Source organism: Microcaecilia unicolor, chromosome 8, assembly GCF_901765095.1.
Source record: "Microcaecilia unicolor chromosome 8, aMicUni1.1, whole genome shotgun sequence".
Classification (NCBI taxonomy): domain Eukaryota; kingdom Metazoa; phylum Chordata; class Amphibia; order Gymnophiona; family Siphonopidae; genus Microcaecilia; species Microcaecilia unicolor.
The window spans coordinates 67,618,471-67,632,021 of record NC_044038.1 but is presented as its reverse complement, the minus strand read 5'-3'; the positions used below and the strand labels follow the sequence as shown (position 1 = coordinate 67,632,021).

The 13,551-nt window shown below is 42.7% G+C and overlaps 1 protein-coding gene across 1 annotated transcript in view; it reads left to right on the top strand.

Moving 5' to 3' along the window:
- LOC115475746 (B-cell lymphoma 3 protein-like) overlaps positions 1-13,551 on the top strand; it is a 41,768-nt gene that overhangs the window by 18,993 nt on the left and 9,224 nt on the right. Inside the window, exons 4-6 of the mRNA XM_030211703.1 lie at positions 4,193-4,394; positions 8,949-9,037; positions 9,197-9,274. Coding sequence (XP_030067563.1) covers positions 4,193-4,394; positions 8,949-9,037; positions 9,197-9,274 — 369 coding nt within the window. The remainder of the gene's footprint in view (positions 1-4,192; positions 4,395-8,948; positions 9,038-9,196; positions 9,275-13,551) is intronic.

Sequence of the window (13,551 nt, the reverse complement as noted above, 5' to 3'; positions counted from 1 at the left end):
TACTGTTGTGAGTTCACACCAGCACTGCTGTGAGCAGACTTGTGAAAAGGCTCACATTATTATTGGCAGGAAATGGTTGGGAAGGAGTTGAGGCTGGCCCTGAGATCCCCTTTCTCACCCCTTGAGCATGATGGGTCGTTCCTCTCCTTCTTGGCAGGAGCATAGTGTACAGATGCGTAAACGTGAAAAGGTTCTCAGACAGTTCCCGTGCACAGGTTAACAGTGTACTGCTTCCAGTAAACAGAGCACCTGACGGAGGCACTGTGGTTCTCAGAAGGGGCTGTTTGCGTCAGCGGCGAGATAGTGGCTGATGTGGTTAGTTAGAACTGCACAGTTACTGGGTTTCCTCTGGTTTCTGCAGACAGAGATACACAGAATGAGTGAAACTGGATGGCATATCTTTCATACACATCCATATTGACGCAGATATACACAAACACATTCCCTCACAGTCAGTGATGGGCAGGATGCTTTACCATTTACATTTTACAAACACCGAATCACAAACACACAATGTATTTGAGTTTACTGCATTTACTCCAAACTATGCGAGCTTCCTCATAGCAGTACCCTGCCAGTGAGTCTTCAGCAGTGTGAACCTCCTCACAGCAGTATTTCTTGTCAGTGGATGTCTAGCAGTGTGAACTTTCTCACAGTAGTACCCTTTCAGTGGGACTCCTCATGTGTTCTTAAAACAGAGACTTGATCTTGTGGTGCATCTCAGCTGGTGCTTTTGTTGGGGAAGGGGATATTTTCATTTGCTGCCCAAGAATGATCTTTCCTTCCCCCCCTCCCCCCAATCGGTCCCTGAGTCTCCCTCTCTTATAACTAGCAGGAGGAAACCCCATTACACCCTCATTAGCCAACATCCGTAGGCTCCCAGTGATCTGGAGACCATGATTTAAGTTCACGATGGAGTTCCCTTGCAAGTGTCTAATTACTGGCCAGTTTTGAATTGGCAAGGTAATTGAAAAAAAAAATGGTTATAGAGCAGGTTATTGAGTTTCTGGATGATAGAAACATCCTTGATGATTATCAGTCAGGATTTAGGTGCTTACGCACAGCAGAGACAATTACAATGCTTTGGGTTTTGTGCCTGTGGAAACAGCCAAGAGAAGGAAGTTCATACAGAGATGTCAAGTTACCCAGTTCAGGCTGGAGATTTGGGGCAGTCCTGGATTTCTGACCACCCCATCATGGTGCATTATAGGATTTGCAGCACTGATTCAATAGGCAGGGTCAGGCACTACAAATCCTACACTGCTTTAGGGTGTAAGTTCAAATCCAGGACTGGTCAAAAATGTCCATCATGGAACTGGGTAATTTGGCATCTCTGGTTCTTGTACAATGGAACTAACCTTAAAGAAAGGCTATTCTGTAGGTTATTGCTCTACTGAAAGAATACTGTCTTAAGAAACACATCTAGCTGCCATTAAGGGCTCCAGCCTGATTAGTGTAGAAGGGGGAAGGGTAGCCCCTTGGGTAGATGCACTAAGGTCCTTGGAAGAGCCGTTCCCTTACCGATTCCATAGCGAATCGGTAGGGAACGGCCATGCATCAAGGAAAGGGAATGCAAATGAGCTGCTCGTTGTAGCTCACTTGCATTCTCTATTCCCTCGGAGGCCAGTCAGCCGGTCAAGCATGCGCAGAGCAGCCAAGCGTTATGCTGGCTGCTCTGCACATGCCAAAGACATCCAAAAAGGACGTCCCTGATGAGTACTTGTTAGAGCCGTGGGCCGGAGCGGAAGAAGGGGTGGATTGCGGCTGACTGTGCAGACCCTCCTCCCTGGGAACGCGCGGCTCTGGGGGCGATGGGGGGTGAGAGTTGCCCTAAATGACCACCGCCAGCATCGGGATGTGCGAGGACGTCCAAATCAAAAAACCTTTTAGACGTCCCTTTCGATTATGCCCCCCTCCGGGTCTCTCTCAGCCAATCACAGTGCGTTTAGCTGACACCAGTGACAGCTAAACGCGCTGTGATTGGCTGAGAGAGACCTGGAGGAGGGGCATAATCGAAAGAGAATCACAGTGCGTTTAGCTGACTCCAGTGACAGCTAAACGCGCTGTGATTGGCTGAGAGAGACCTGGAGGAGGGGCATAATCGAAAGAGACATCCAAATATTTTTTTGATTTGGACGTCCTCGCAGAAGACCATCACAAAAACAAATCTGGGGGAAAACGTCCAAGTGCTCATCAGGGCCATCCTTTTTTTTTAACGTCCATGTTAGGGACTTTAGAAGGACGGCTCTGATGAGCACTTGGATGTGGCTAAGCAGTGAAGAACGTCCATAAAGGACGGCCCTGACGAGCACTTGGACGTTGTTAGGCAGTGAAGGACGTTCATAAAGGACAGCCCTGACGAGCACTTGGACGTTTTTTTCCCTGATTTTTTTTTTGTTACATTTATAGAAGTTTTGAAATCCCGCACAGCCCCAACAAGAGGTACAGACCTCCCGTTAGATTTTCCACGGTTAGGCAATCGGGGAAAACGGTAGTGCATCTTATTACAATACGATTTCTACACATTATAATACTATTTGCTCATCTGCATTCCGTTTTCGTTAGCTGCTATCGTGATCGGAAAATGGCTCGGAGAAGCATTTAGTGCATGCCATGGTTTACTACGTGCTCAATGGCTCGTTAAGTTTAGTGCATCTGACCCTTAGAGGCATAGATAAAAAAGCCATTAACCTAGTATCTGAAGTAAGATAGGACCAGGGGAATTAACTAAGGGGTTTACATTGAGGCTCCCTTGTGGGCTTGGTGTTGTAGACTAATGAATTTGAACTTGGGAATGCTATGCCTAAAGAAGGGGGCAGATTTGGTCAGAAGGTTGACTAGAAGCTGTAATACCTTGAGACGTTTCTTGTTCTTGGAGGAACGTTGGCGAAGTTTCTGTACAGTCTAGATATAACCTTCAATAATGGGAAATATAATTCTGTGAAAGAGAAAAATTGGAAGGTTGGAATGATTCTTTTGTGTTTCATTAAATAATAAGAATCTCTAGTACTAGCTGGAGGCGGAGCTGTGTCTGCCCTCAGCATTTGGAGGGGTGGAGGAGGACAGGGAGAACCCAAGAAACTTCCTTTGTAAGGGTAGAGGAATGTAGGGCTAGTTAGTTCCTGAGGATAGCAAAAGGCCCCAAGAGATCAGCTGCCTGATACCAGGGCATCTTCCTTGATGGCATCCGTCTGGACCTGGGAATTGTGAGTGCTAGTATTCTAAATATTTATACATACTGTAGGCATAAATGTTTACCCTTCATGCTCAGCACTGACTCAAGCCCATTGGTCTATAGTTTCCCAGATCACCTCTGAAGCACTTTTTAAAAATTGGCATTACTTGGCTACCCTCTAATCCTCAGGTGTCGTAGCAGTTTGAATGTTAGGTTACTGATTACTAGTAACAGGCTAGCAGTTTTATGTTTGAGCTCTTTCAGGACTCTGGGCTGAACACCATCTGGACCTGGTCATTGCTCTTGAGCTTTTCAATTTGATCCATTACATCTTCTAGACTTACAGCGATGTGCTTTAGCTACTCCAAATCATCTTTGATGACCCCAACATTCTCATCAGTGAAGACTAAGTTAAAGAAATCGTGTCATTTTTCTTCTATTTCCTTACCCTCCCTGAGGATAAGGCAAATCCCTTACAAGATTTTTTTTGTGCTTTCCTCTATCATGCACCCCTAAATGCTGCTGCCATAGCCCTATCCTCGATGGACTGCCTCTTAGTGATTCAGATGTGTATTTCATACTGTGAAACCTACTAACTGAACCATATAGCTTTCTTAATGGTTGCTATATGTACTGCCAACTAATAACTGTTGCCCTTGACAGTGGCATTCTGTTGTTAAACTGTAAAATCTTTGAAATCAGTTGGCAAGGACAGCTAATGATTTAATATGTTATCTCTCGTGTTTTCATTATGTCGTCTTTCAAAATCAACAGAATATTTCGGTACTACTCCGTTTTAACCACCACACTCCACCAGGTCAGAGACACGTAAACACGGGTTGGAAAATTTCCATGAGCCATGCTCTGCATGCGTTTACTACATGTTTGGCATGGTTGTTCAGGACCATGATAAAATCAAGACCTTATTTATAACATTTTACTCTGTCACTGTCGTATTTTTTCTGTGCTTCTTCCCCTCAACTAATTTCTTCTCATTCTGTTGTAATCTTTCCCCAGACCCCTCTACACCTGGCAGTGATCACTAAGCAGCCAGCCCTGGTGTCTCTTCTCGTGCCACATGGAGCCTCCCCAATGACACTGGATCGGAATGGACAGACATGCATACATTTAGCATGTGAGCATGGCAGTGTTGCTTGCCTGCGGGCACTGACTGAGCCCTCCCAGGGGAATGTAGACCTGGAGACACGAAACTACGAGGGTGAGTACAAAGCATACACCATCACACATATGGAGGAGTGGCCTAGTGGTTAGAGCACTGGTCTTGCAATCCAGAGGTGGCCGGTTCAAATCCCAATGCTGCTCCTTGTGATCTTGGGCAAGTCACTTAACCCTCCATTGCCTCAGGTACAAACTTAGATTGTGAGCCCTCTTGGGACAAAGAAATATCCAGAGTACCTGAATGTAACTCACCTTGGAGCTACTACTGAAAAAGGTGTGAGCAAAATCTAAATTAATAATAATAATATGTGCACTTAGCATGCATAGGAGTGGAGGAGTAGCCTAGAGGTAAATGCAGTGGACTTTGATCCTGGGGAACTGAGTTCAGTTCCCACTGCAGCTCCTTGTGACTCTGGGCAAGTCACTTAACCCTCCATTGCCCCTGGTACAAAATAAGTACCTAAATATATGTAAACCGCTTTGAATGTAGTTGCAAAAACCTCAGAAAGGCGGTATATCAAGTTCCCTTTCCCTTTATAGCCATCACATTCAGGTATATTATCACACATATATTATTATTATTACATTTGTACCCCGCGCTTTCCCACTCAAAGCAGGTTCAATTTGGCTTACATAGTAATAGGGATTACAGGATATTGATAAAGAAAATAAAAGTTAAGTATAACAGAATAGACAAAAGTGATGGGTAGGTAGAGAAGGACAGGGGTGTGTGTATAACCATTACATTTAAGTGCACAGTACACACATATATTTGTAGGGAACTAGGATGCAGGAAGTATACCCAAGATACAATCAAACCTTAAATACCAGAATTTATTCTACTGAAGGGAATATTCTAATCTTAGAACATAAGAACATAGGTGCTGCCATACTGCCACAGACTAAAGGTCCATCAAACCCAGTATCCTGTTTCCAGCAGCGGCCAATCCAGGTCACAAGTACCTGGCAAGATCCTAGAACAGTAAAATAGATTTTATGCTGCTTATCCTAACAATAAGCAATGGAATTTCCCAAGTCCTTCTTAATAATGTCTTATGGACTTTTCTTTTAGAAAATTAGCCAAACCTTTTGTAAACCCTGCTAAGCTATCTGCTTTTACCACATTCTCTGGCAACGAATTCCAGAGTTTAATTATTCATTGAGTGAAGAAATATTTTCTCTAATTTGTTTTAAATGTACTACTTAGTAGCTTCATTTGGGTCCCCTAATCCTAGTAATTTTGGAAAGAGTAAACAAGCGATTCACATCTACCTGTTCCATTCCACTCAGTATTTTGTAGATCTCTTATCATATCTCCCTTTAGCAGTCTCTTCTCCAAGCTGAAAAACCCTAGCCAATTTAGCCTTTCCTTATAGGAAATTCATCCCATCCCCTTTATCATTTTCTTCGCTCTTCTCTGTAGCTTTTCTAATTCCGCTATTTCGTTTTTGAGATGCAGTGACCAGAATTGCACACCGTATTCAAGGTGTGGTCACACCTTGGAGCAATACAAAGGCATTATAACGTTTTCATTTTTGTTTTCCATTCCTTTCCTAATAATACCTAACATTCTATTTCTTAGCCGCCTCTGCACACTATACCCATACCATCCCCACATCCCTGTAATACGAGAGCATGGGGCGGGGGAGGCAAGGAGAAGAGAGTCAGAAAGAAGGACGAGAGAAGACTTCTAGGCCCAGATGCACAAAATCTAACGAGCCAGCAACGTGGTTTTTAGACTAGTTCTACACGGTTTGGCGAGTAAGGAGCAGGGTTGCCGGGGGGGGGGGGGGGGGGGGGCAGGTGGGGCAAAATTCCCCAGGGCCCGGCATCCAAGGGTGACCCGCCCGGCGCTAGCATTGCTCTCCTGTTCCTGTGTGTGGCAGCGCCGCAGGGCAGAGTACTTCCTTCCTGCCGCGTCTAAACAGCCTCTTTGGACGCATCTGGAAGGAAGGAAGGACTCTGCTGCCATGCACAGGAACAGGAGAGCCATGCTAGCACCAGTCCCTGGGGAATTTTACCACCCACAGTGACAGGAGCAGGACAAATAAGTGGGGCGGGCCCAGCTTTGTCTCTTGGCGGCCCTAGCAAAGAGTACAGCGAGACAGGTACAAAAGGGTTCTCCAAGCTCTTTTCCTGTCACGGTAGCAGCTAACAAAAACGGAATGCAAAGGTATTATAATAAGCTAATTACTATACAAAAATGCATGCAAAGCAATGTACAGCCATTTTCTGAACGATGCACACAAGCAGCACCTATTGCCATACTGCGACAGACCAAAGGTCCATCAAGCCCAGCATCCAGTTTCCAACAGTGGCCAATCCAGGTCACAAATACCTGGCAAGATCCCAAAAAGTACAAAACATTTTATGTTGAAATAAGCACTGGATTTTCCCCAAGTCCATTTTAATAATGGTCTATGGATTTTTCCTATAGGAAGCCGTCAAAACCTTTTTTTAAACCCTGCTAAGCTAACCACCTTTACCACATTTTTTGGCAACGAATTCCAGAGTTTAATTACACGTTGAGTGAAGAAAACTTTTCTCCGATTCGTTTTAAATGTACTACTTTGTAGCTTCATTGAATGCCCCCTAGTCCTAGTATTTTTGGAAAGAGTAAACAGATGCTTCACGTCTACCCTTTCCACTCCACTCATTATTTTATAGACCTCTGTCATATCTCCCCTCAGCCATCTTTTCTCCAAGCTGAAGAGCTTTAGCCACTTTAGCCTTTCCTTATAGGGAAGTCGTCTGATCCCCTTTATCATTTTGTCGCCCTTCTCTGCACCTTTTCTAATTCCACTATATCTTTTTTTGAGATGCGGTGACCAGAACTGAACACAATATGCAAGGTGCGGTCACACCATGGAATGATACAAAGGCATTATAACGTCCTCATTTTTGTTTTCCATTCCTTTTCTAATAATACCTAACATTCTATTTGCTTTCTTAGCCGCCGCCGCAGCACACTTATTAGAAGGTTTCAACGTATCATCAACAATGACACCTAGATCCCTTTCCTGGTTGGTGACTCCTAATGTGGAATCTTGCATTACGTAGCTATAGTTTGGGTTCCTCTTTCCCACATGCATCACTTTGCACTTGCTCACATTAAATGTCATCTGCCATTTAGACGCCCAGTCTCCCCGTCTTGTAAGGTCCTCTTGTAATTTTTCACAGTTCTCTTGTGATTTAACAAGTACATAAGTATTGCCATACTAGGAAAGACCAAAGGTCCATCAAGCCCAGCATCCTGTTTCAAACAGTAGCCAATCCAGGGCACAAATACCTGACAAGATCCCAAAAAAGTACAAAACATTTTATACTGCTTACCCCAGAAATAGTGGATTTTCCTCAAGTCCATTTAATAATGGTCTATGGACTTTTCCTTTAGGAAGCCATCCAAACCTTTTTTAAACTCCGCTAAGCTAACCGCCTTTACCACATTCTCTGGCAACGAATTCCAGAGTTTAATTACACATTGAGTGAAGAAAACCTTTCTCCAATTCGTTTTAAATTTACTACATTGTAGCTTCATCGCATGCCCCCTAGTCCTAGTGTTTTTGGAAAGCGTAAACAGACGCTTCACATCTACCCGTTCAACTCCACTCATTATTTTATAGACCTCTATCATATCTCCCCTCAGCCGCCTTTTCTCCAATCTGAAGAGCCCTAGCCGCTTTAGCCTTTCCTCATAGGGAAGTCGTCCCATTCCCTTTATCATTTTCGTCGCCCTTCTCTGCACCTTTTCTAATTCCACTATATCTTTTTTGAGTTGCGGTGACCCTGATGCTGACTCCTCACAGAAAATGACAGCTAAAAGCAGCAGAGAGCATATTCTGCACTTTTCCCACTTTTTCCCGGCAGCGGGGAGGCAGGGAGCCCCAACACAGGTCTGCCCATCAGCTGTCCCACCCACCGCCTACATGCTGCTCCATCTAAAAAAAAACAGTGCTTTTGTGCTTGCAAAAAAAAAAGGCTACCTCTACTGCTTTTGTACACGCTGTCTGAGTGTATGAGAGCCGTGCATCCGCAGAGCAGCCACGCATAGCAATTGGCTGTTCTGCACATGCTCAGCTCACCGACTGGCTTCCCCCATATTGTATGCAGATGAGCTGGGTTGCAAAAGCAACGAGCAGCTCATTTGCATGCGATTCTCTTTGGGAATCCGTCTGTATTTCCAGATCGGTAATTTTTAGCGATTTGGAAATACAGTTGGATTCTTAACTGGATCTTTGTGCATCTTGGCCTAAGTGTGAACTTGGGCTCAGAGAGAGAACGAGAGCTGCAGCAACAGAAAATCTGTATACCTACTCAAGAAAGTTCCAGATATTAGCTTTTTGTAGGGCCTTCTCGCCCCATCTTTATATCATATAAACAGAAAAAAATGATCATTTTAGTAGCTTATTTATATCTTTTTGAAGGTGAGGGCTCCAGAATTGTACACAGTACTGTAAATGAGATTTTAACAGAGACCTACACAGAGGCAGTATCACCTCCTTTTTTCTGTTGGCCATTCCTCTCTCTCCTGTCCATCATCCCCCTCCATGTTAATTTATCTGATCTGCTGTGTGCTCTTTTGTGTTTTCTCCAGGATTTACTCCTCTCCATGTTGCTGTGAACACCAAAAATACAGATGCTGTTTTGTTTTTGCTGGAGCATGGAGCGGACATTGATGCTGTTGTACGTAGCCACAAGTGTATAATTTTGTAAGTCTGTGTGGGCAGGGCTGAATGCGCATATGAGAGTGCATGCATTGCAGGTAATTTGTATGTCAGTTCTGGGATATATTGCATTTTATAAATCTTTATTAATAACCCTTTTTTTCTCTCTCTCTGTAAGGACATTAAGAGTGGTCGCTCTCCTTTGATACACGCTGTGGAAAATAATTCCATGAACTTGGTGATGCTGCTGCTTCAGGTGAGATCCACTTTTAGGGAGCAATTTTCTAACTGTGTTCCACAGTTTAGGTGCCCAATTTAGGCATGCTAAATACTACTACTACTAAGTGTTTCTGTAGTACTTCTAGATGTACGCAGCACCGTACACATTTTAAGCTAGATTCAGTAAATGGTGCCTAAAAAAATTGCTGCCGGAAACCCCCCCCCCCCCCCCCCATTTAAGCGTTATTCTATAAGCTGTGCCTAAAGTTCAGCGTGGCTTATAGAATAATGCCTAATCCTTATGGCCATACATGCACCCACCCTAAGACATCCATGACCACCCACTTTCCGAGCCCTGTGTAAAGTTTAGGCGCGGATCCTGCGCCTAACTTTACACACATAACAGCCAATTACATCTAATTAGTGCATGCTTAGTTTAAGGCCCCTCTGAGATCGGAAGGTTCTGGGAGACTATAAGAAACCTAGTCTCTTGGACTTTATTAGGGTGAGGTTGGGAATTTGTTATAGAATGAGATGTGGAAGTAATCTTTCTGGACTGGGGGGCAGGAGGGATTGGTTTCTGTGGGATACTCTTCCTTTTGGTACAGTGCTGCTCTTTCCAAGGATGCTTCCAATTTAGTGTTTTTTTTATTATAGGTCTTGTATACTTTACCGTGTTAAAAATGGCTTTAGTTTATTCCCTTCAGATGTGATACAGTTTAGGGGAGGGTGGAGTTGGGCTTATGATGGATTAAGGGCTTTCTTTCCCTTCATTTGATCACGGAGGATTATTTTTAATTTGGCCTTTGTTTGTAGTATGCTTTGATTCTTGAAACATGCAGATTCTTGGCATCATGTAAACCGGTATGGCAATAATAGTAGTTGCAACATTATACGGAGGGTAGGGGTGGGGTTCTTGGTAGGAGTTGGGGGAACTAAAATTATTAAAGGTTTGATAACAGATACATATTTTGATCTGTGATTTTCTATAAATTTTGGCTGTATGTTCACTTTTGAATTGTCATCAATAAAAGAAGCAACAGTAAATCTAATTACTGCCAATAACTGCTTGTTAAAAAGTCAATTATTGGCACAAATCGGCTCATCTTATTAAATTGTGCATGCAAATCAGGACCGTGCCTAAATTTGTGCAGAGGTTTTGATGGCCTTTACAGAATCAGGGGGTATATGCAGGTACTTTCTCTGTCCCTAGAGGGCTCACTTCACCATGTCACTATCAGGTGTAAATGTGTGTGACTAAATTTGGCATGTATGCATGTATCTACGAATAAAGGTTTATGTGTATCTATTATTGATCTACTCTTGTTATTTCCATCTTGGAATTTGTGGATCGTCTGCCTTGTTTTCAGTATCTTACAGTATTCTGTAACTTACATGTGTAAGTGGGAGTCTCCCCCCCCCCCTCCGAACACCCCCTTGGCTTTTAAGCAGTAAGGCAGTTGCATGTTAAAATTACAGAATACCATTGAATGTGTGCTTAGCATGTACACACATAACTGTGACAGTTACGAGCATAAGTTCTAGTGTTCTATAACTTACATGGGCAATTGGCGCCACTTGTTATGGAATGAAGGAGTTAATTCTCAAATTATCTTATTTAAGTACTTGAAGGTTTTCAGCCAGTCACTTTGCGAGATTCTGTGAGCATCCAGTGTTCTTCTATTCTGTGTGTAGTGAACTATCATGTAGGTCAGGGGTGGGCATAGGCAATCACGGTCCTTGAGGGCCACAACCCGGTTGTGTTTTCAAGATTTCCACAATCAATATGCATGAGGTTGATTTGCATGTACTGCTTTCACTGTATGCAAATAGATCTCATACATATTCATTATGGAAATTTTGAAAACCCGACTAGGTTGTGGCTCTCGAGGACTGTGGTTGCCCACCTCTGATGTAGGAGAACAGAAGTGGCTCTTGTCAAGAGAAGGAGCAATATATTGTTACATTGAAGGAAGAGCAAGGGGCCTGTTTCAATGCCCCAAAAGAGGGGGAGATTTGGCTAGTCTGTTTTGGGGGGTCTTTTTTTAAATGAGTAATTATTTAAATAGTTCTGGGGCAGACAGAGCTGACCCTCTAAGCTTGAATGGAGGAGGCTAAATGTCACTGTTCAAAAGATGACTTTGCTAAATTTGTGTTTTAGCCCCTTTTTCTTACTAAATTGGTGTGGTTCGGATCACAGTTGTGCAAATTTAGCTGAGGAAAAAATGGGGCCAGAGTGGAGGCACTCTGGGATGGGCTTTCGAATTTGGTCAGTTTGGCTCCTCTCCCAAGCCTTTAATGGACGGAGCAACTTACTAGCTAGTCACCAGCTTCACATACTGTAGCAGGACTTGCTTATCCACTCCTGCCCAAGCTGAGCTCATTTTCATGTATCTTTTATTTATTTATTTATTTATTTATTTATTTTATTTATTTATTACATTTGTACCCCGCGCTTTCCCACACATTGCAGGCTCAATGCGGCTTACATAGTAAATACAATTACAATTACAATCACAAGTCTTTAAGGAGACTATTTTAAATTGTAGTAAACATAGTGAAAGTGGGGTTTTGAGGAAAAGTGAGTTAAGCAAGTCTGACTCCACGTGCAATTTTTCCTTAAGTTAGTCATCTTTATCTCTGTCCAACTCCTGTTACTGTGTGTGTTATGTTCCACCTCCGCTTCCACCCTATGTTGTCTATTAAGATGTTTTAATGTGTATTGTTTTGACTTTGTAAGTAGCATACTAGATAGTTGAATATGTTTGCTGCTATAATTGTCTATTGCCTATGTTTGTTTTATTCTTGCTGTGCACCATCTTGGATGAATTTGTTAAAAAAAGGCAATAAATAAATAAAATAAATTAGCATAATATTAATGCTGACCGGCTACATTTATCAGGGTAATTGCGGCTGCACAAATGACAGACTTAAAATCACATATTCAAATTCTGAGAGGAATTAACCGCACAGATGATCAAATAAGTGTGGTTAAATATACAGTGTAGAAATAACCGTTTTATCTTTGTGCTCAGCTTATATATAGACCCCCTAGAGGGCACCTGATGGGAAAATAGAGTTAGAATCTATGTATGGCGCCAGAAAAATCTGTGCAGTAAAAAAGTACGCTTACATTTTATAGAATAGTTTTACATTTCCACGCAGTATATAGAATACGCCGAGTGCCTCTCCATGTGACCGACCAAATTTGGTCACATTCATTTAGGCCATGTTTTAGTTGACATAAATCCCAGTGCCTAATTAGACACAGAGCAGATATATTCTATAATAATGCGGATCGATTTTTAGAAACTCCCATCCCTCATGGCCTTCCCCTTTTCAAATAGGCAACTTAGAATTTATGTGCACCATGTTACAGAATATTATTATTATTATTTGTAGCATTTGTATCCCACCTTTTCCCACCTATTTGCAGGCTCAAAGTGGCTTACATTTGCCGTAATGGCGATTGCCATTTCCGGACTACAAATATGCACATGGTTTTGCAATCAAGTGCGTACATACATGGTAGAAGAATGCATTGTGATCTTGCGTACATATTAGCACATGGTTTTTCAATCAAGTGCGTACATTCACGGTAGAAGAATACATTGTGATCTTGTGTAGGTGTCGGCATTATGTAGTTGCTCAGGTGAGGACATTAGGGTGAGAGTAATAGTGTATGACAGTGAGGTTAGTCGGCTTTTTGTGGTTGCATAGTAGTCGATATTAGATTAGAAGTGGTATTGTTTGTTCATTAAGGTCATTGAGTTTGCTCGGTCGCGTGATTAGGGTCGGTCCAATCTTATTCTTCATTCTTATTGTTTGGTGATTAGGACGGTTGTTTGTTGTATGCCTTCTTGAATAAGTCAGTTTTCAGTAGTTTTCGAAAGATAGTTAAATCTTGCGTTGTCTTTATGGTCTTCGGATGCGCGTTCCATAGCTGCGTGAAAATGTAGGAGAAGCTGGTTGCGTAAGTGGACTTGTATTTTAATCCTTTGCATTTGGGGTAATGGAGGTTGAGGAACGTACGTGCTGATCTTTTTGCGTTTCTAGCAGGTAGGTCTATAAGGTCTGTCATATAGGCCGGAGCATCCCCATGTATAATTTTGTGGACCATGGTGCATACTTTGAACTCAATTCGTTCTTTTAGAGGGAGCCAGTGTAGTTTTTCTCTTAGGGGTTTGGCGCTTTCGTATTTTGCTTTCCCGAATATGAGTCTAGCTGCTGTATTTTGGGCTGTCTGCAGCTTCTTAATGACTTGTTCTTTACAACCTGCGTAAATTGCGTTACAGTAGTCTAAGTGGCTCAGCA